General features: G+C 43.0%; 1 protein-coding gene across 2 annotated transcripts in view; it reads right to left on the bottom strand.

The window, feature by feature from the left end:
• kcnq5b (potassium voltage-gated channel, KQT-like subfamily, member 5b) overlaps positions 1 to 21,817 on the bottom strand; it is a 120,363-nt gene extending 98,546 nt beyond the window's left edge. For both annotated transcript variants that reach the window (XM_030049547.1, XM_030049557.1), the window contains exon 1: positions 21,387 to 21,817. In XM_030049547.1, the coding sequence (XP_029905407.1) occupies positions 21,387 to 21,727 (341 nt within the window). In that variant the 5' untranslated portion in view covers positions 21,728 to 21,817. The remainder of the gene's footprint in view (positions 1 to 21,386) is intronic.

Below are 21,817 nucleotides of genomic sequence, written 5' to 3'. Positions count from 1 at the left end.
TCATTTGCATCTTTCACCCTGCCCATGTGGTTGCCTGAATATTCATCGAAATACATCATGTAAACCTTGAATATTCTTAATTTTATACACCATGACATTTACAGAATGAGTTCAACAGAGCTTGGGATCAAAAATGAAAGGAACACCATGAAATCGCTCTTTTTTTTTTTTTTTTTCAATTTTCCTGTCTGCAATTTTGTACTTTTGAATTATCTTGAAATTATGGTTGGTACCTCTCCATGATTTCACCCACAAAACTTAAATGGAGTAGAACAATGAATGCACAGTTTGCCATGGTCATTTGGCTGGTACAGCATAAAATGGCAATGGTTAGTTGCTATGGTGACATAAAGTCAAGAGGGCTGTGAGGTGTGTCACACTCGCTTGAGAACTGTGCAGATATGTTGCCCTGTGGCTGCAAATGCCTGAAGTCGAAAAGTACTGAAAGAACTGTGAACATTTGAACACACATTTGAAATCCAACATTAGAGATAAAACTGACATTACATTATCAAAGACTGTGCTTCTCCTATTAGTTTCTCCAGTCAACATCTGTAATTGAATACCTATTGGTAACAGAGCACTGGTTGCACTGGTTGCTTTGCCTCCATTTCAGCAACATTTGGCAGATGCACCAATGCTCTAAAGTACTGCTATGGGTAGGAAACTATATTTAACTTCTGTGTTGTTTATGCTGGGAAGACTAATGATGGAAGAGGCTTATCTTGGAAGCAGAGAAGCATCTGCCTCTCTTTGATTTTCTGTCACAAGTTACGAGGACCTAAATGAAAAAGTGGCACGGGCGGTAATTGCAAAGATTTTACATTCCAGTAAGTAACATTACCTGTCACTGATAGGTGCCCACACATTTCAGAAAAAAAAATGGGAAGAGTGTATAAAATAGGTAAATTCTTACTCTGCAAGATGACTGGTTCCCATTTTTGTGTTGGGTCTTGTCAGGACACTTCAGATCGCTCGCTCGCCTCTAGTGTGGGTAAACCCAGAATATACTCCAAGCAGATGTGTACATGGACTCCACATACACGTAGTAGTTCTGCTTATGCTGCTTTATGGAGTCTGCATTCCACACTTACACCGTAGATCGCAATGGGTGCCTTTTTAGCATAGCGTGACCATGCGGAATATCTGGGATGCACAAAACCTGGGATGCACACAGACATCGGTGTGCAGACATGCAGACACGCGCGGACCTTCACGGATTTGTAGAAATATTATAGATATAGATAGATGTAGAAATATTATAGATTATAGATAGATATTATAGATAGATGATAGATAGTTAGACTTTGTCTAACTTCAGTGGAGAACAAAAGTGTCCGCTAGTTAAACAGCTAACGGAAATCGTCTGCATCGAAGACAAATGAATGGAACAATGATAATCTTCTACAGCCCTCTACCCACCTGTGCAAACATGTCACTAGCTTTTTTGGCATTTCTGATTTATTTGACAGCGAGGCACGGGAAAGAGGGGATACCATGTTGCAAAGGCCCCAGGCCGGACTCAAACCCAGGCTGCTGAGGCAAGGACGCAGCCTTGAAACGTGATAGGTGCTCTACCAAGCGAGGCACCGGGTAGGCTACCTTTGATTTAAGTTACTTTGAACACTTGAAAAACAGCACCAACAAGCAGCATTGGTGACAACTTAGATCCCTTTCCACCTCTTGGATCTTTCCCGTAACACCTCTCACCTCGATTGTCTCCATGAGTCAGTCCCTGCTGCAAGACGGTTTATATGAGGGTTAGGCCAACAGTACAGTGGCAACGATGCACATAAAAAATGTCTCTCCAAACATGCATGCATGTTGATTTGAACGGGAATGACGGTGCCATTCAGGTCTGTAGATTCATCCTTGAAACTACAGACAAACACAAAGTCCTATCAGATTGAGCTCATGCCTTACCAAGGACCTCTGAAGTTTGCTTTGGGACAGTATCAAAGCTGCTGTTTGGAGAGGCTCGAGGATCACATATGAGGGGTCTTTTTTAAATAGTCCTCTGCCTCCCAGTTTAATTAGAGAAAAACCAATAAGCACGCAACTTCACACTGCGTTTACTGTACCATAAAAGATGAGGCTTTTTTCTGTGTCACTGGTGGGTTCAGTTGTAATGACTCCTGTTTCACATTTGTCCTCAAATGGGCCAATCACACTGACAAAGTGCGCCTTCAGATGCTCCCCAGACCCTTCTCTCCCCTCTATTTTAAATGAGACCTCTAAGTTCTGAAGAAATAACAGACACCATAACAATTTAAAAGTTTACAACAGCAAATTAGTTGGCCGTAAAAAGAGCTAGTCTGAGGGTCTCACATACATATAAGAAGAAAACAGTGTGTAAAAGATTGCATTTAACAGCCACTCAGCAGTAGTTTTACAGCTGGAGTTGCCCATGACAGACGAGCTGTCTTCTAGACGCTTTCCCACAAAGACACAGTGCTTTAATCCTTGTAAACATCTACAAACAGTGGGTGGGCCACGCTAAAAAGGCTACAGCACAAATGTCTAATAGAGCATAGAATGTCATTAAGTTACGGGGGGAGAGGAGGGACAATATGATGCAATTTTATTCATTAGTGGTCTGATGGATGCTCAGCTGCCTGCGATTAGGAGTGGTAAACAGCAGCTGTTCACTGGAGTGAAAGTTGTTCCACTGGGGAAGGTCATAACTCTGTCGACACGAGGGGAAAATAGAGGCTGCAGCACAGCCACTCAACACACACGCTCACACACTGGACAGGATACAGCTGATTCATAGCAAAAGAGAGGAGAGCAACTGCCTCAACTGGGTAGATCCATTAGCAGTCTGATTGTTGGAAAGTGCACCAGGAGCATGTTCACGTAGATCAAAGTTTTGACCACGGCTCCTGCAGACAAGTCGAGTCTGATAACTGCCATTTGATGGCACAAACAGCCATAGCTCTGCTGGGACTGTGTTGGCTTTGTCTGATCATTCAAGAAGGGACTGAACTCCAGCATGCTCAGGTTAGCTCCCAGAAACAAAGGTTGCTTTCGGGGGCCAGAGCGAGGCAGGTTGCTGGTTCAAGCAGACTTAGCATAAGGCTCAGGATCAGAGGCCTTTCAAGATGAAGCAGCAGATGGTTGATGAGGAAGCTGCTTGAAATGCATTAACTTCAGTTCAGGTGCAGACAGAGCAAGAGCGAGAACAGGAGAGTGACTTCTTTCATTTCTTTTGCTGAGGCGCTCAGTGTATGCATAAGGAGCGCAATCTGTTCAAAAGTCATTATATTCTTCTATTCATGAGTAGCCCAGCAGAAGCCAAGGTACTGGCATACAGACGTCTTCAGGTTGAAAGGATGTACTCCTCACTGTTGAGTGAGTATTCTATCTCATGCTGTCGAAAAAAGAAAAAAAAAAGATTTCAGGATATCTAATAACCTGATGTGTCGAGTCCCAATTTTCAGTTTGGGAAGGTACTAACGGGGAAAAAGGAGGGTGACACCTTAATGTATAGTATTAATGTGTAGTACCATTTCTGAAGACTGAGCTAGGCCAAGTTACGGTCAGGTGACATCTGGTTTGAATTTCACTGCTGAAATATTACACCTTTCAAAATGTCATTCTGAAACTTTCCCTAAACCCACTTTTCTGTACAATGTAAGATTTTAAAAATCAAAAGAGTGAACAGTAATTATTTATGCCCACTTCAACTACTGGCTTGTCGGCTCTCTTTAATGGCCCCCACCACCCCCCAACCCCACCCCCCAAAATCCAATGACCTTTTAGTAGCCACTTCATATGTAGCACCTTGCTGGCATGATGTTTACGAGCAGCTAGATTGTCCTCTGAGGATGCGGCCTATCACAGACTGCTGATTGCCTGCTTAGTTGGCGTTTATGTTGGCAGTTCCATAATCCATAAACATTCATCTTAAGTTACATAATTACTCAAACTCAGTCTCACTACTCTCAGTTCCTTTTGGATTACATTGCCACAGTCAGAAAAGTTTGATAATGTTTTAAAATATTCACTGGCCTCATGTCATTATCAACCATTATGTCAAATGTTTGTGTTAATATTTTCACAATCAAACTGCCACTATCTCTCCCTCAAACATGTTCTTCATGCATCTATTAGTCACCAGGTTTTTGAACCTACCACTGATCTGATTACTGTGTTTATTAGCAACTGTATTAGATCAGATTAATGTAGTGCCTTAACGTATAATCTGTAACCATTTATAATCAATCTGTGATCTTTTTTTTTTTTTTTTTTCAAGAAAATTATAACAATAACCATGTGCTGTTCACATTCAAATAAGCACAGATGCATATCAGGCATACTATTCATTTTTATGCCAGAATCCAGTGAGAAGTATGAAGATATGAAAATAACCAAATTAATTTCCCCTGCCTTCCTCCCAGTGAGTGCTGGGATGGGCTCCAGCAACCCCCCGTGACCCTTGTGAGGATAAATGGTTTGGAAAATGAATGAATGAATGAACCAAATTAAGATTATGCATGTTCCATTATGTAAAAGGCTGAATTATAGAGTATGTTTTTTTCATTTTTTTATCACATAAACACTACAACATACAGTGACAACTGTAACTGCACCTTAGTAGCTAGGTAGATGTTCAGTGTTCAGCAGATCAATTATATCAATTCCAGTGTAAATCCTGTGAATGAAAACAACAGCTTTTCTTTGAGTCCATTCATTAATTAACACTTTCAAATCCGCAATAAAAAAAAAAAAAGATTCTCCAGGCTCCGAGCATGAAATGAGCTATATTTGACTGACAAATTGCAAATAATCACTCATAAAGGACACAAGGGCAAGAAAACAAGCAAAGCCAGACTTGGCTTTTGTGCATTTAGTGCATTTGCCAAAGTCACAAAGGAACAGAACTGGTCAAAACATCCTAACCCTTTAAGAAGTACTCTGTAATCCTACGTCAAAACAAGGCTGGGGAAAAATCGACTCAATTAGCAACAACAACAAAAAAATAGGTTTCAAGAAAAGAACTAGGACAATGTGGGATTTTAATACATACCAGCTGACTGGCTTGGAAAGAGTGTTTTTTTGTTTTTTTTTCCATTTTCCACTGAGTGAAGCTTTCACTTGTTTCAGCGGGTGTTTTCAAAAGGGCAAACGACCATTCTAAAACAAGAATAGACGTGTGAAGTCACCCGCATTTTCCTGCACCAATTGAGGCCTCATTACAATCAGTTACACACCTAGTGAGGTCAGTGAAGGCTTGCTTCTGACACTGCAGCGCACCTTTAAAAGTCCTTGAGGTCACATAAAGGACACGCTGACCACAGCCACTGCACAACACGGACACGCACTAGACAGGAAACCACCAGTTTCCTGATAGCAGAATGCCTAAAACTGAACAAGCCCACTTTAAGTGACACTACCAATTGCGGGATTTTTCACAGCGGAATCGTGCATCGAGGAGTCCTGCGGCGCCTTCACTGATGACAGCACTTATCAGAGGCACCTTGAATGGCAGGAGAATCAGGGGAAAATTGTATTGCTGGCAATAGCAGGACCCTCTCAGAAACCTGGAGCCCCAGCACAGTGGAAGATAAGAGCCCCCCTGCCAACCCAGTTCTTTCTGATCCAATGTGGGCGCCCCCCGACTCTACCTCAGCGCAGTGGGGGCCTTAGCCTTTAAATGCTCAGAAGCTAACGCTGTGTGACTGCCGAGCAGCATGGATCAGATGTATGGCGGGACATGGCACTGAGAAGGCGACAGGGCGGGGAAGGAGCGATATGTAGATGGACGGATTGGCAAACATAACAGGATCACTCTCAGTGCTTTCACAATAGCTTATGAATCACTTCAGTCTGCTGAAACGAGATTATAAGGAGCAATTCAACACAGCCGTTATCATACAGCGGTGGTTTCGGGACATTTACAATGCACGCGACTCCTTAATTAGGACAGGAAATCGGTTAAAGCTGACTGTATATTTAACAATGGGCTAACTATCTTTCATTTCAATTTTCCGCAAAAAAGGATAAAGCCTCACAGAATATGGCAGGCTCCCAGGAGCACAAGGAGCTGTGGAGAGCAAATATGCAGAACTCATACTTTAGGGATTACATCTAAATATAAGTTATGAACAAAATCTCTCATTAAAATATGTTTAATTCTCCTATAAAACCAATAACGACGGTCGGTTTTCCATCTCCCTGCAAACTGCCAAGAGCAATAATTCTACTGCACAATCCTCACCACCACAGCCAGGCTAAAATATAAATTACTTTGACAAATATTTTTCCAAAAACCGCAGTGGCCATATGTGGAATCCAGTTTCAGCGCGAGCAGGACGACCATGACTTAATCACGACAAGGCCGTCTGATGGAGATAGCAACGGAGAGCCGAGACCCATGAGGTCACGTCAATGAACCACCAATATACTGCACATCAGTGCGCTTTCTCCTCTAAATGCCGACACAAATCTCTGAGGAAACACTTTACAGCAATAACATCACTGGGGAAGAGCTTCACTGGAAAAATCAACGAAAAATAAAACCCTCAGCTGATGGTACACCTCCACCAGGCAACACTAAAGCAACATATTCCTCTGTCAACACACCTTTGAAAGCACTTTCATCTATCTGCTGCATGATATGTGACCAGGCTACTGTCCTCCATGCTAATCTGTTCCCTCTACAGTCTGACTGGCCTATTAAAAGCCCGGGTGGGTAATATGACCCGCTTGGTGCAGTCATTTCAGCCACTCTGTTATTCCAACAAGCAGCTGTTGTATGTCCCTGCTCAGTTTGATTCTCTAAACCACCCAACTCTAAACACACACACACGCACACACACACACACACATGCACACATGAACACACAAGCTGGCAACCTGTGGGTCAAGCTTATTTTGTAAAGACAAACACTTATGAGTTGATTTGTTGAGCGACGGGCAGACATGACTTGGCAAACAAAACCGACGGGCAACAGCTCAGGGTCAGTTTAGTGGTGTTATGTTGGGATGACAACTGACACTCAAACTACTGTCTGGGATGCCTTCGCGATTTAAAAGCAGGATATGAGGATTCTCGACGCGTTACTGCAATTGACATCAATTAAGCTTTATTTTCAACAGACGTATTGTGACCCTGAATTTCAGAGTAGGCAGCGCAGCGCACTTGAGAAGAGTTTGAGACGCAAAAAAAAAAAAAAAACATAGTCTGATGTTGAAACCTCCCTTGTGCCCCTCCACCCCCCCCACGTCCCACCCCCCCGTACAGTCTGGGAGACATTGATTGGAAATGACATACTACAAACTCCATGAGACTGCTACTATTGCCCCATCTCTCTCTCTCTCTCTCTCTCTCACACACACACACACACACAAACTCGCTCACCCCATACCTTTCAAAGCTGCCGCCGCCACCAATGTTTGTACACAGACCAGCACACATACCAGTGTGCTACTAGTTTTCGCAACTGGTATGTTCATGTGTCTCTTTTTGCTGTGATCCCGAATAAAACATAAGGTGAGAATAACAAGAAATACACACATACAAAGCATTAGGGAGGCTTGCTGTTTTCCTGATGAACACCAACGACGTGAAGCCATTATCCTTTATTGATATCCTTTATTGATGGAGATGTTCTGATATCATTATACTACTAACCCTGTGTGGATGTGATATCACTGAATCCAAAGCCTCGAGTACTGGTGAGTAGGATACAGTCGTCTGCTGTCCACTGACTTAAGAAACAGTGATGGCTGTTTTACTCATTGTTTTTTACAGTGGTGGAACGTCAGGCTGTGTAACTTATTTTAAGCCCTCACTCGGAAATTTTTTACAGTGTTGTGTTTCTCGTGTGGCAGATCTGTAGGCTGTTGAACTGCAGTGGGAAAACTCAGTAGGATAAAAAAAATGAGCGAGCTACACAGTGACTGAGCGAAGAAGGTAATGTAGCGAGCCAGCAATATAGGAAGACAGAGAGAGGAGGGGAGCTGTGTGGTCAGTGGCGATAACTGTACACAAAAAAGTAAGTCTGACATTTAATCATAAAATACATGGTATGAGATCAGTGCATAGATTCTCGTACTCACTGATATCCGATCCAAAGTTGTCGGCTGCATTGGAGGCATGTTATTGTTATCAGTATTGGAACAACTCTACTTATTAAATCTATAACATGAGGACATATAGACAAACAGGAGGATTTTTAGGCTTTGAGACTATAACGTGGCTTGTGCAAAAGCGGCTTCAACTCCGCATCAGAAATCTATTATTTCATACATTCAGTGCATTTCCAACATGCAAAGCCTCCCAATGACTGCAAACCATCCAATCTCCACATCTCCACCTTAATAAGACAGTCACTCTCATATTCCGTATTTTCTTATACAAGTGAAATCTGCCAGGGGGATGAGATAATCCCAATGTAGTTTCACTTGTTTCTGGACATTTTCTGAGAACAAGCCTAACTATGTTGAAACAAGGCAGAATAGGGCAGATCAGCCCACTAGGATCAAGAGGATTACGCTTGATTCAACCTGATTCAAGGCAATTCTGGAAATACGTTGATTAGCACTGGAAGCAAGCGTGATTATCTCATCCCACTGTCCGATTTTTTCATATAAACAAATTTTTGCATTGATGAGACAAACGACTTGTTATGATGGAGATTTGTTGCAGCCCAGTACTCATACACTTCAAAGATACGAGCGGCAGCTTTAGCACAGCAGCGTTTTTGCAGCTGCAGGGCCTGACAGCAGACTACTGGAAATAAAAGCTACACACAATGCCAGGAGATTGGAAAAAAAAAATCTCTCAATGTTCAAAAAGTCGAGGCAACACGAGGCACGCATGCAACCACTTCATGTCATCAGCATATGTGTGTCCCCCTGCCACACACACACATACACACACACACACACACACATACACACACAAACACACGCCCCTCTTATTTTACAGAGGACTTTGCCTGTGGTGACCTCAGGAGCAACCTTCCTGCTAATGTGTTCTGACAAGCCGGCTACAAGGAAGTGCGAACAGAGCGATGCAATGGTTAAAACCCAGCCAGTGCCCATTCATACTCTAGACACAGCAGCCTCAGTCCTGTAACCCAGAGTACTATTTTCCAGCACAATTTGTCTAATTTTGCGTGGACAAATAAGAGTTCAGTTTGCGTTGGCCATGGCTGTGTGGGACTATGAGCCTCGGGACGGGCCTGGGGAATCTCACTGGTGCAGTACGACTGAGGGGGTGGGCAGAGAGGACTATGGGAAAAAAGCGAGGTTGACCTGAAAACACGGCCCACTCTCACAGAATTGAGACTCAGGAACGGGGCGACCTTTGACACTTGTGACTGGCAGTCGTAAAACACTAACCAAGCAGCATACAAGCTATAGCCCAAACAACAGCGGAAATAAGTTACATTCAGGGCAAAATCTCTAATGACAGAAAAAGAAATCAGGATGATAGATGATTTCACTATAAAAAATCTCCACCTCGACAAATCACTTTGTCTCGTATTCAGTGCTAAAACCTTGTTTTTCTTCAATCAAAGGAAAAAAAACTGCCAGTGAGATGAGATAATCAGCTTGTTTCCATTTTCTTGATACTAGTGGGCTGATGTGCCTTATTCTGCCTTGTTATTTATACTTGTTCCAAGAGCAATCCTTGACACAAGTGAAACTGCAGTGGAAACAAGCAGGATTATCTCATCCCATTGGTGGATTTTTTTTTTCACTTGTCTTAGGAAAAATAAGATTTTATGACTGCATATGAAACTAAGCTTGTTAAGACAGAGATTTTTTTGCAGTCCAGGCTCATCTCTGCTCCGACAAAATATCAGTTTTACAGACTGAACCCTACATTTTAGAAATAATGTATGATAAACATGAGTTAATGACTCTTTTTGAAATAAACTGGCATTGCAGATTAGAGATTTTCATTCCTTTTTCAACAACTCACCCAGGAGAAGTGACACCTGGTGAGCTTGACCAAGCAGACAAAAACAAAGTGCATTCGCCTCCGAGCTTGGCGTGGGCTTTGACGGAGCCAGAGGGTTTGCTGAGTTGAGTGTGGCTGCCCTTCACTGTGGTTCCCACACTGATCTTTTTATGTGCCCAAACAGAGGGGCTGTGTATGCGCTCACTCTATTGGCTGGGGTCAGGGTTGCCCAGAGCAACCATGGTGCATGGAGGATAGGGTGGGGGCGATATCAAATAGGACTCTTTGGGCATGTCTGAGTGCAAACATCAGGGGAGGAGAGAGGCAAACGAGAGGTGGGGGGGGGAGTCAGGGCACAGGTCTGTAGTGTTTTCGCAGTTTGGGGGGAGAAAGAGAGAGAGAGAAAGGTAAGCAGGTGAAGTAGGCCTTTCATGTCATGGCATGTTGTACGCACTTGCACACATTTCACATGTTTATATGGCTACATGAACACCTCATGCACAGAAACATATGCAGAGGTCTGTTCCATCTCTCGCTGTTTACTACATGCACTAGTGGCTGCATTCTTTGATGTTTTTTTTTTTTTTTTTCATGCAGTGGACGCGAAAGCAAACTCTTCCCATCAGCAAGTTAGAAGTGTTTTAGTTCATTTTTTGTGCGATGGCTAGTGACATTTTCGACTTCAAGCACTGCTGTGATGCACCATCACAAGACAGACTGAAACCAAAGCATAAGGGGAGGTGAGATAAAGCAACACTCATTCTCTCTCTGTGTCTCTCACACACACACAAACTTACATATTTCCCTTCATTCCATCAACTTTGCTCTCCTTGTATCTTTTCCTATTCTCTATTTTGTTCCTCAGCATGGAGGCACACTGCATGCTGACGGACAGCCTGGCTGCCCAGCTGCAGCGTTGTCCCTGTGGGTAAGACAGGGAGGTCAGAAGGCCTGTGGACTGTCACCCACAACTCTCGAGCATTATCCGGCTTGTGCAAAGCACAGCGCCGAGGGCATGGCCTTGTGTCTCCCTGATGTGGCGCCATTCTCCCCAGGACAAATCTTCAGCATGTATGCTTGCCAGGGCTGTGGATGTGGATGATGGCGAATCTTTCGTCCTTGCATGGAACCCCCCCACCCCCCATCCCCCTGCACACATCATGACTACTGTAGTGTATAGCCTACGTCACACACGCACAAGGCATGGCGGTGCTATTTTTAAACCAAAAGAGCCTTTCCTATGGCGTTTTGATACTGTGGGTCTTTTCAAGTTAGCTGTGATGTTGCAACTCAGTTGGAATCGTGTAATGTTTCACATTTTAAACCGATTCACTTTATCGTTTAATTCTTATTTGCTGAAATTCAACCTGCATAAACAGCAGAAGCGGACCCACAAGTCAGACAGACCATGTTGTCGCCTGCATCCATTCATAAGAATGTCCACTCCTTCTTCCTGGGCCAATTACAGGAGGCTGACATCCAGAACAAGCACAAATTATTTAATTAAAAGACCCGTGTAAACGGATTATGCTGGCTTAACAGACTCTTCATGGCACTGAAGGCACAGGTACATAACCTGTGTGACACTAAAGATGATCCATATGCCATAAAAGCTCAATTGGGACAGAGAGGGAAGAGTGGGCATCGGACAGCGCAGGGCTGGCAGTGTTATTCCTAGAGGGAGCAGGGAACAGACCCACAGACCCACAGACCCACGGACACGAGTTGCCGCATGCCTAAATATAGCACGGAGGCAGTGGCTGGGGCATGGCTTGTATCACCCATGGGTAACTGTTAGGCGTAACGGCGCAGCAGTGACAGTGTGGTTAATATGAGGGGCAAATCTGTCACTGGATGACAGGGACACAGAGGCGGACAGGAATTGTCACTTTGATTTATTTATTTGTTTGATTATTGAAACCCACCCAAGATGTCTCTTTTCCAGTTCTGAACAAGCTGACAACAACAGCATTAGTTGCTATGGCAACATGAAGCACTCAAAATTGCCCTTTTCACATTGGGATTTCTCAAATGCTTTGAGGTGTTGCTGGTATTGCTTACATAAAAATGTAGAAGGAAGCTGGCTGCCTTTCTCTGCATGTTGCAGTGCTCTATTGTGACTGAGGCTCTTTCTCTCTCTTTCTCTCTCTCTCTCTGAACTACCTCAGCAGTGAGCGGATAAGCCAAGTTACTGTATTATACCCAAATCTGCCTGCATAACACTCCCTCTCAGATGGACTTTAACACTGAGATCTCAAAATTAGTCAAGCGGCCCTCACTTCATGTCAGTCCCCTTAAGGCAAGCATCTGCTGGCCCATTTGTGAGCAAGGCTCAAAGATCAGAAACGACAAAAGCAACAACAAAAATAGGCGAAGGAGAGGACAGAGCCACGAGAGGTCATACAGTATCCATGCCATGGATAACACTCACGTGCCCCCTCCTCCTTGCTTCTCTCTTTGTCCTACAGACCAGCCGGGCCTCGCTATACTTAGCCACAATGCTAACACGGGAGCATTGCATGACGGCAATGCAAACAAACAGCACTGTCTCCACAGGCCACAGGGAAGGGAGATGAAGAGAAGATAAGGGGGAAGAAGAAGAGCAAAAAAACCCCATGGCAAAGGCATAGAGACAGAGATAGAAATGAAGAAAGAGACAGAGGAGGGGGAAAAAGACAGGAAACAGAGATGAGGGCAAGACAATGGCCATTCACTTCTATACCACTCACAGTTGAGAGCAGGTCAGTTTGAAGTAATGCCCCCGCACTTCTGCGAGATGAGTTTTCTCTTGTGGTACTGAGAACAATGGGAGAAATGACCGCAAAAAGAACATGAAATCATTGGAGGTATTGGGGTACAGGGAAAGGGGGTGAGAGATTGCTAGAGGCAAGGCAATGAAGAGGACAGCAGACTTAAAGACGGCGGTGAATGATGCTGGAGAGGGCTGTGTTTTTCTCCTTGACGGTAACTATCGTACTGAGTGCAACCTGTGAACTGACTGGCTGGGACAATCAGTGACAAAAACTCTCTTGTCAGAAAATGAGACTCATTTTCAAATAAGCCTGTCTAGGCTGCTGCCTCGCTGTGGGAAATATTACAAGAAAGCAGCCTTCAAGGGGGAGGTGAGGGGAGAGGACAGGTGCTGTTTAGGTAAATGAGGCTTCTCTTAACTCAAGCACAATACCGATAATGCATCGGTGTAGGCGTGCCCTGCGAGTCCTTGTCTGTGTGTTTACAGACAAGGGCATCTCTCAAAACAGCGTGCGGGGGAACTCCCTCTGAGTAAACGTACGATTGAAACTGAACACCTGTGCTGCAGCAGCCACTGCCCATTCAACTTGTTGGCTTGTGGTCAGGCAGCCACAGTGATTTCTCATATCGAACAATTATTAATCCACTCCTGAGCGGATTCTGAAACGCCTCATCATCAACCTTTACTGGCTACCATTTGATTTGGTCCAAAGTAAAATGTGGATAAAACGAACCCCGACTTTCCTGAAAATTTCCCGTTAAGCAACTTCAAAGTTAGAAAAATCATTTTTCCATATTGATCAACCATGTCACATGCATTTTTTTTATACATCAGCTGGTTGCAGGTTCACTGAAGCATCACACTTACTCTGAGTGAACTATTCAAAGCCAAGATGACATTGTTTTAAGGCTAAAGAATTACACCACATAGAAAATATCTAGATGCATCATTTGTGCATCATTTTATACAGCATGGAATTAAGCAGGACTTGTTTGGTATCTTTGGAAACTCTGGGATATCAGCAAGATTTTTTTTTATTATTATTTTAAGCAAGTTCTGTGTGTTTGAACACAGCTCAGCCAGGGAACAATGATGAAACCACCAATGAGACCATATCAAGGTTGAAGAGGTTAAAAATAATACATGCAAGTAATTAGCAAATAGCGTATGTAAAGCTCCTGTTGTAGGCTTTGAAAAAAGGCCACATTCTGGACACACTAGTCTAGCTAACAACAGATTAAAGTTTTGACAGGGGAAAATGTGTCCACACTGAAATGAGGTGGTAGCAGCATGGTAAGTCACTGTGATCAGCTGAATGAGAACATTATACAGCAGTAGCACATGTTTGTGGCTGGCCCCCAATGTCACAAACATGTGACATTGCAGACAATCATACACCTCAAACGACGTTACAAACCAACCCTACTATGGCTCGAAGAGGCTTTCACTTCCTCTAAACACCACAGAAAAAACTGAGTCAAAGACACACCAGAACTGTGTGTGCAACACCCCCAACTGTCTCCAGTTAGCTGCCTCTCCTCACCCTTGTGATGACATGATGTCAAGTAACTGCCATCTTAACAAAGACGTCTAACTCCCTCCTCACGTCTAGAGCTGTAGTCCTCTGATCGGTTGATATGGTCTTGTCCGACCCAAATTCACAATGGTCGGACAGTTGCTGGTGTTACTCTGTCAAGCAGAAGTGTGTGTCATTTTGGCAGGCCTGGTGTATTTTTGCATGTCTCTCCCTTTACAGCACCCTTGAGCACATTTTAGATGTTGTTGTTTTCAAGACGTGACCAATGAAAGGCATCGTGATTCCCTGTAATACATGTTGGTAAGGTGAACTGCATTACTGCCGTTATTGTAAATAAGAGTCAGCTCTTAATTAACTTGCCTAGCTAAATAAAGGTTGATTACTACCATTACTACCTTTGTGTAGAGTTCAAAAAAGTGACAATGGCTGACACCTGAGCGAGGGGAGCAAAATGAAGCCGAGTACAGCAGTTACTTTGAGGACCAAAAACAACAATGAACTAGAAGATTCAGACCCAGATTGAAATTAGGATATGACTTCTGACACATTAGGCAAGGCTCAGTGGGTAAGAGACATGTTTGAGGAGGAAGCGGATTTCAGAAAGATGACCTTTGACCCACGCTGTAAGAGATATTAAGATTTTCTTTAGTTGACTACAATCCTATTTATGTAAGTCACAGGGTCTATTTCACTATCAAAACGCCCAGTTCCCTCTGGTCATTAACCTCTCGCAGTGAATAAAACAGGCAGACACTATGTGTACAGTGCTTTGCTCTTCCTGTGTATTACATGCATCACTTTCATTTGAGCAAACTGACTGACTCCTGGCTGTTTTTTTTTTTTTCCATTAAGCTGCAGTAACACATGTACAAAAAAAGGTGAGCATGAGAGCTGACCAAATGCTGACATGGCTCAGGTGAAATGCCTTAACATATATCAAACAGGAAAGTGGTGTATAGATGCATGCGTGAAATGCATGACAATAGATATGCATTTCCATCAGTCTCTCTGTCATCACCAGGGCACCACCAGTAAGCAGCTTTCTGAGCTGACTCTTATGGCTGGACGATACATAGGCTATTGATATTTTATCAGAATTGTGATGAGACTTGACATCATCTGGGATTTGGATATTGTAATGCGGTGATGTGGCATAAATGTTAAAACTCTGCATTGAAGGAAAAGGATGCAATTTCCTGGCCTTATTAGACTTTTTTAGCTGTTGTATTATTTGCCTCTACCTGCTTGCTCATCATATCCACATTGCTAATGCTTGTACATCAGAAATGTTTTGTGCGTAAACGTCTCTCAAAAGCCCCAACAGTTATTCTGAAAATATCATCACATTCTGATATGAAGGTTTTCAATCAAAGAGGTTGTGATAATTGATTTTTTCTGTTTCGTGAGGCACTATTGTCTCTGTGACAGTGTTGCCTTCACCGTTCACCACAGAGGAGATAAACCTCTCCAAGCGACAGGATTTCCAGATCTAAGTTACAGAAAGTAAATGTCTGGGTGGTAAATGTCATATGTAGCTCCACTGTCTGCTGAACATCATCCTGTGTCTGTTGCCTTGTAATTTCTGACAGTGCCAATCAAACACAGAGACCATGATGAGCGTCGGACACCTTTTATTGCAGCCTGAGCCCGAGCATTCCTAACAGCGAGGCCGATGACATTGTAGGTATCTGATGACTGAGAGCACTGAGTTCGGGTTGCCCTTCCATGCCCCCGCTTGGCGAGGCATCTCAGGCCCCCATGCCAGCTCAGAAACCTGAGGTGGGGGAACACTGGATCCTTTTCCCCACACTTTCCTACCTCTGACATACTTGCAAGGATAAAAGCTTGTTAATCCCGAGGCAAGATGAATGGCGGCACTGTGTGTGTGTGAGGAGGAAGGAGGGCGGGCTGGGACCCCGGCACAAAGACTGGCTCAGTGCTCCTTCTGTCACACATGGGAAACGGGGAAAAAATACACTACATATCTTGCCTTACTGTATGTGGCAAAATGCATCATTTCGAAACATCAGTGAAAGAGTTATTTCACCATGTGAGGTGACTGATGTCTTTTAATACCCCTTTAGTGCAGATTTATGGATGCTGGTGTGATGTGCGCACTCAGATTTGTTATTTGATAAAGCAGCATCACTTTGCTTGCAGCATTGGCATAGCAGTTAAAGGGTTAAATTCTAATTTAGTGACCACCCACTGCCTTTCATTTTAAAAATGTAATAGAGCTCACGCTGTTAATGAGCACGACTAGGTTCATGATCATGACAGTATTATTTCTTCGAGTCGCAATTTTCAAGAAGTAATTTTGTTGGGAGTTACATGTGCTATAAAGTGAAAATGTAGCCAACCATGGCCATCATCCAAGACTACGAGGATGTGGGAATGTCAGATAGATAACTGGGCACTTCAAGGCTGCACATGTGAGTGTATTTGATCCTCTTACCTGTCCGTAATATCTAGAGGGAAAGAGAGGGGTTTTATTACCTCCCGAAAGCAGTGGACAACGAAACAGAATTTCAGAAAGTTATCCAGACAACACCTCAACCATCCAGCACAGCTTGGCCAAAACAGCACCACACAGGCTGAGCCTCACATGGGCACATGTGCACACACGCGCAAACAAAAGAAACAAGAGACACTAAACTGGGTTTTCAATCACACAAGGAATTCAGCGTGAACCGCAGCCAAGGCCCGTCTTGATGAAGTGTTTGGCGATGCAGTCCACACATTGACACAAGAGAGATAATGTTTTTTTTTGTTTTTGCTTTTTTTTTGTTTTTTTGTTTTGTTTTGTTTTTTTAAAAAAAGAGGTTGAAATAGGAGGGGTTTTTTCATCTCATTTTACATCTGAGCACAAATCTTGTAACAAAAAACAGCTAAATCAGCATATCAGTACACCAAAAATATCATTTGATACTGTGCTGTCAGATGGATTATGTTGGAATTTGCTCCACCTGAAATATACCACTAAGACAAGCAGAAAAAAAGGATTTTTTTCACAATTACTTGTGGTTAAAATCTCAAAGTAGAATATCCATGTAGTATGTCTGCTTTAAAAATCTGAACAAGAATATGCTCCATAAAAGGAGAACAGCTATTCTCTTAGTTGCTTTACACATAATACGCCATAACCCGGCCAATTCAACTGGGCCAAATCTGGCCAAGAAGCAACTCCCTAGTGGACCAGCAACCTTGAATAGGTTATTTTAATGGCAATTTTAATATTTTAATTGTATTTTTTTATAAAACATTATTTGTTACTAGTAGTGTTATTGTGTAGCCCTCAATAAATAGTTTTAGGACTGTGAGTGTGGCCTAAAATCCATAAGCAGTCAGGAGGCAAAACCAGAATCACCACGATATCGTTCACAAATCAGCGTTTTGTCATGTAACGCAATTCCAGCCACGCCTAGTAGCTTTTCAAAATATCTGGCTATTGACAGTCACAAGTCGGCAAGAGCTCTACTGAACATATGCCTGTGCCAACCCTGAACTGTAAAACGGTCAATGAAAACTGTCGCTTTAACCCTGCCAGGACTGGCAAATGCCTGATTATGTTCCATCTCCCAAGGCCGAAACAATGTGTTTACTTTGCATTTAGAGCAAATTAGTGTTCATTTTTAATTCTTTTATGCACTCCGTGATGTGCCTGTGTCAGATATGTGACCAAAAGTGAGACAATAAACGTGTTTTTTTTTAACCCCATCATTTATGTTTGTTTAAAATTGTCATTACCAAAAAGCTTTAAAAAACAAAAAAAAACAAAAAAAAAAAAAAAAAAAAAGGTTTTAAATAGGCTTGTGAAAATGTGTGATCCATCTGCAGCTCCTGGTTTTAAAATCTGTCCCAATTGAATTTGTAATTGAATAGCCGTGTTATATGCTGTGATACGGTACTGCAAACATAAAGGGATTATCTTCCTATGTATAGAATGAGACATCTGGAATTTTCCTCCTAAATTCTCAGTATTAAACTTGAAGTCTTGTTTTGGTTAGGCTGTGAACACAAGTGAGTCTGTTACTTATTTCCTTCACCTCTGACACAATTTTTCCATAGCAATGAACGATATGGCAAAGATCTCTTTGACCACAAATATAAACAAAGCTTCGGTCAGGTTCAGCAGCTCAAAGTGGCTTGTGACAAACAAACAGGAGTCACTGCAGCAGAACTGACGCACTTCAAACTTTTTCTGAATAACCAATCAAAACAATGTTTTCTCAGGAATAAGTTGTGATCATTTCCGAATTCTCAGCATCATAGAACTAACAGGCCTATGTTTGATTATTTTCTGTTGAATAGCCCACAATTTCTTTGTAAAATGAAAATCATTTCAGAAGCAAAAAAGATCTTACATAAAATTTGGGATAAAAGTACCAAACTGAGTCATTAACTTGAGTTAGGGTTGGCCCATGTCGATGTTATGTCGATATTGTGATATGAGATAAGATATCATCTTGGATTTCATGATATGACATAAGTGTTGCCTTTTCCTGGTTTTAAAGGCTGCATTACTGAAAAAGGATGCAGTTTTCAGACAAACCCTATCTGCTTGGTCATGATATCCACATTGCCAATGACTGTTTATCAAACCTTGTGTGTAAATATCTTATGAAATTAACAGTCATCCCTGCAATATCATCACAATATCGATATCAAGGTACTCTGTGAAAAATATTTTGATATTTGATTTTGTCCATGATGCCGAGCCCTACCTTTGAAACATGGTTTACAAACTTGGATCACATTACATTGTTGCAAAATAAATAAATAAATAGTTATTAAATCAAATTGCCAACTAGTGAGTCAGGAATAGAATTAAATCTCGGCTAAGCCAAATATTCACAGCCCCAGTTCCTGGGTGCTGCAGTTCAAACAGTTTTCATAAAGTTATGCCTTGTTGCCATTTGGAGCCACTAATGTGCAAAGTTGCCAAGTGCAGCTTTAGCCTTCCACAGCAAAAATACCATCAGAAATCTGAAAAATGACAACAAAAGCAATCCCCCTCGCAACAGATGAATTTACGTGACACGTGTAAACATGGCCACATAATTACTGTACACGTACAGGGCGTCTTTCAAGGCCACTGACCATCACTGCAGCATTCATCATGAAAGCGGATTCAGGACTGAGGGAGAGTTCAGTTCCCTCCATCTCTCTGGCTCCAGTTCACTGCCAAAGGGCTGAAAGAGAATTGTTCACCAAGTTCCCAGCCACCCAACCGTGCGCTCCAAAAGTTCATGAGCGCTCATGTGAAGATGCAACGGTCTGAATCGCGGTGGGTATGAGTGAGTCAACACTTTCACAAGCTCAATTAGCATCATTTTGAGTCAGTCGCTGAGTAACTGTACTGTACAGCAAGGTGAACAAAATGGAATCCAGCCCTGTCTCTCTATGAGTTATGGCCCCAATAAAAAGAGGATGAGAGGGCCATCTCAGAGCTGAATGAACTCCACGCTGCTCACTGACATCATTACCTAACCTCCCTGACCCCACAAAGCCTGGACAGGCCACATAAAGAAACAAGCGGCAGGATTTACGGCTGATTTCAGAAATGGTGCCGCAGCAGTTTTGCAGCACATGATAAAGGTAACAGCCTTTTGTAGAAAATTACAACTCTGCTGAAGATGAATAAGGGGGGTTGATTTTAAGTTGCATTATATAAGGCCATTATGTAAGGAGTTCATTTAAAGGTTCCATATTATCCATTTTTCAAGGCTTTGTTTTAAAATACACTATCAGTCTAAACAATTTTCATGATGTTATGCAGATAAACGCAGCGAATGCATCATTTAAGTCTTTACAAGAAAATACTGGAGGTAGATGCTGGCACCTGTAATTATAGGCGAATCCACGGAGTGGAGGCTTCTTAGTTGAAATGTGGCACACTGGCCTGATTGGAAGGATTTCAGTTTTTAATTAACAAGAAGAGTCAGACAAGGCTACCTTCAGTTGTGACACATCTATTGTAGTTAGTTTAAAACCTGCCTGCACAACAGGACAGATGAAACTGACTCCTCGAACAAAATAAAAGTCACTGAGAATAAATCAATATAAATCAAGGAAAATTTGGACTCCCATTAGTTGGATGTACATGAAACATGTATAGATGATATGTCATTTGATAAAAAAAAAAAAAAAAAAAAAGAGGATCACTTAGGCTAGCTGCCTGTCACAGCGGAGGATGAAGAGCCAAAAATCAAGCATAACCAAACCCTCCTCCCTTGAAACCACTCTTCAGAAAGCACAGCCACACACAGGCTGAACCAGCTCACCCCCAACAAAAAAAGATGGTGCTCTACAGTCAGCTTGTGGCTTCACTTCCTTCCTTGTACTAGCAGCCGATACTGCACTGATGATGCCACAACAACAGTCACATACGGGAAATCAAATGCAGCTGGCTGGTAAGCACAGAGTGACAGAGACCAGAGCCACTCGGGCACAAGATGACAGAGACATCCCTGCTACTTGACCTTTAAGTGCCACCAGTCTCAGATTTGCTTACTTAAGACTACAAATGTAAAACCTATTTGACCCCTAAGGGCCTCATGGATACCAACTGTGCAGCAGTCTCTGATATTTATAAATGCATGCATTTTAGAGAAACTGCAGCCTCAAGTAGGAGACCACCCTGGATGATAACCTGGGTGTGTGGGGCCCTTTTTTCCAAATCCATTGATCCAGTAGAGTGGGCAACAAAACAAAAGCTCCTCTACAGTCTGCTACACAGCATGCTGCAGGCTAATCAGAGCATATCATCAAGGAAAATAATATTTCGAGGGCATTACAGTACCACATCACATTGTACCATGAACCTGCTCACCTTGGATTTCAATAATTCAGTTGTATGACTCACAGCAGGAAGACAAGGAGGATAGATGAGGTGTGAATTCACCTCTCCTGGGTTTATCACAAAATGACTCTCTCTCTCTCTGTGCAGCCATTATAGAGGATATACTGTCAGAGTGGTTGTTGTATGGTGCGTGAAAACACTTAATTAGCCTCTATTCATTACATTTTAAAAAACTAGTCTAAAAAAGCCACTCCATCTTTGCATCCTTTTCGATGCGTTCCTGCGGTGTGGATGAGACAGATGGGATCAACAGGTGTCCAACTTCTGCTTCTGACAGCAGCGACTACCTTTCATGCAAATGATGAAAACAGACACTTACACAAACGCATGGTAGATGAAAGCCCAGGCTCTCGGTCTCTCCAGCACGTTGTACAGGTAGTTTTGGAGCCTCCGGTAGCGCACGTTTCTCCGGCCGCTCTGCGCGCTGTATATGAGCGGCTTCCCCAGCAGGCTGAGCCGGGCTCCCTGCTTCCTCCTCAGGCTCTCCGAACCAGCGGCGACTGTGGCACTTGAGGCGGACAGCAGACCGTCTCCAGCGTTGTTCATCATCCTGCGTCCGGACTCCACATCTTTCAAGCCGTAACCTTCGGTACGGTGCCCTGGCGATGTCCTCATCCAGAGCCCGGTGCCGCCTTCATCGCCGCTGTGGTTACGGGGCATGGCATCACCAAAGCGGGCATGAAGTGCGCGCAGATCCTTACGAGCATGCGTGTCCAAGATTGGGATCTGTGCCCTGTGAGCAATAAATTA

This window comes from Myripristis murdjan, chromosome 1 (genome assembly GCF_902150065.1).
Source record: "Myripristis murdjan chromosome 1, fMyrMur1.1, whole genome shotgun sequence".
In the NCBI taxonomy this organism is placed as follows: Eukaryota; Metazoa; Chordata; class Actinopteri; order Holocentriformes; family Holocentridae; genus Myripristis; species Myripristis murdjan.
The sequence above is the reverse complement of the archived record's forward strand: the minus strand, read 5'-3'. Positions and strand labels throughout refer to the sequence as shown.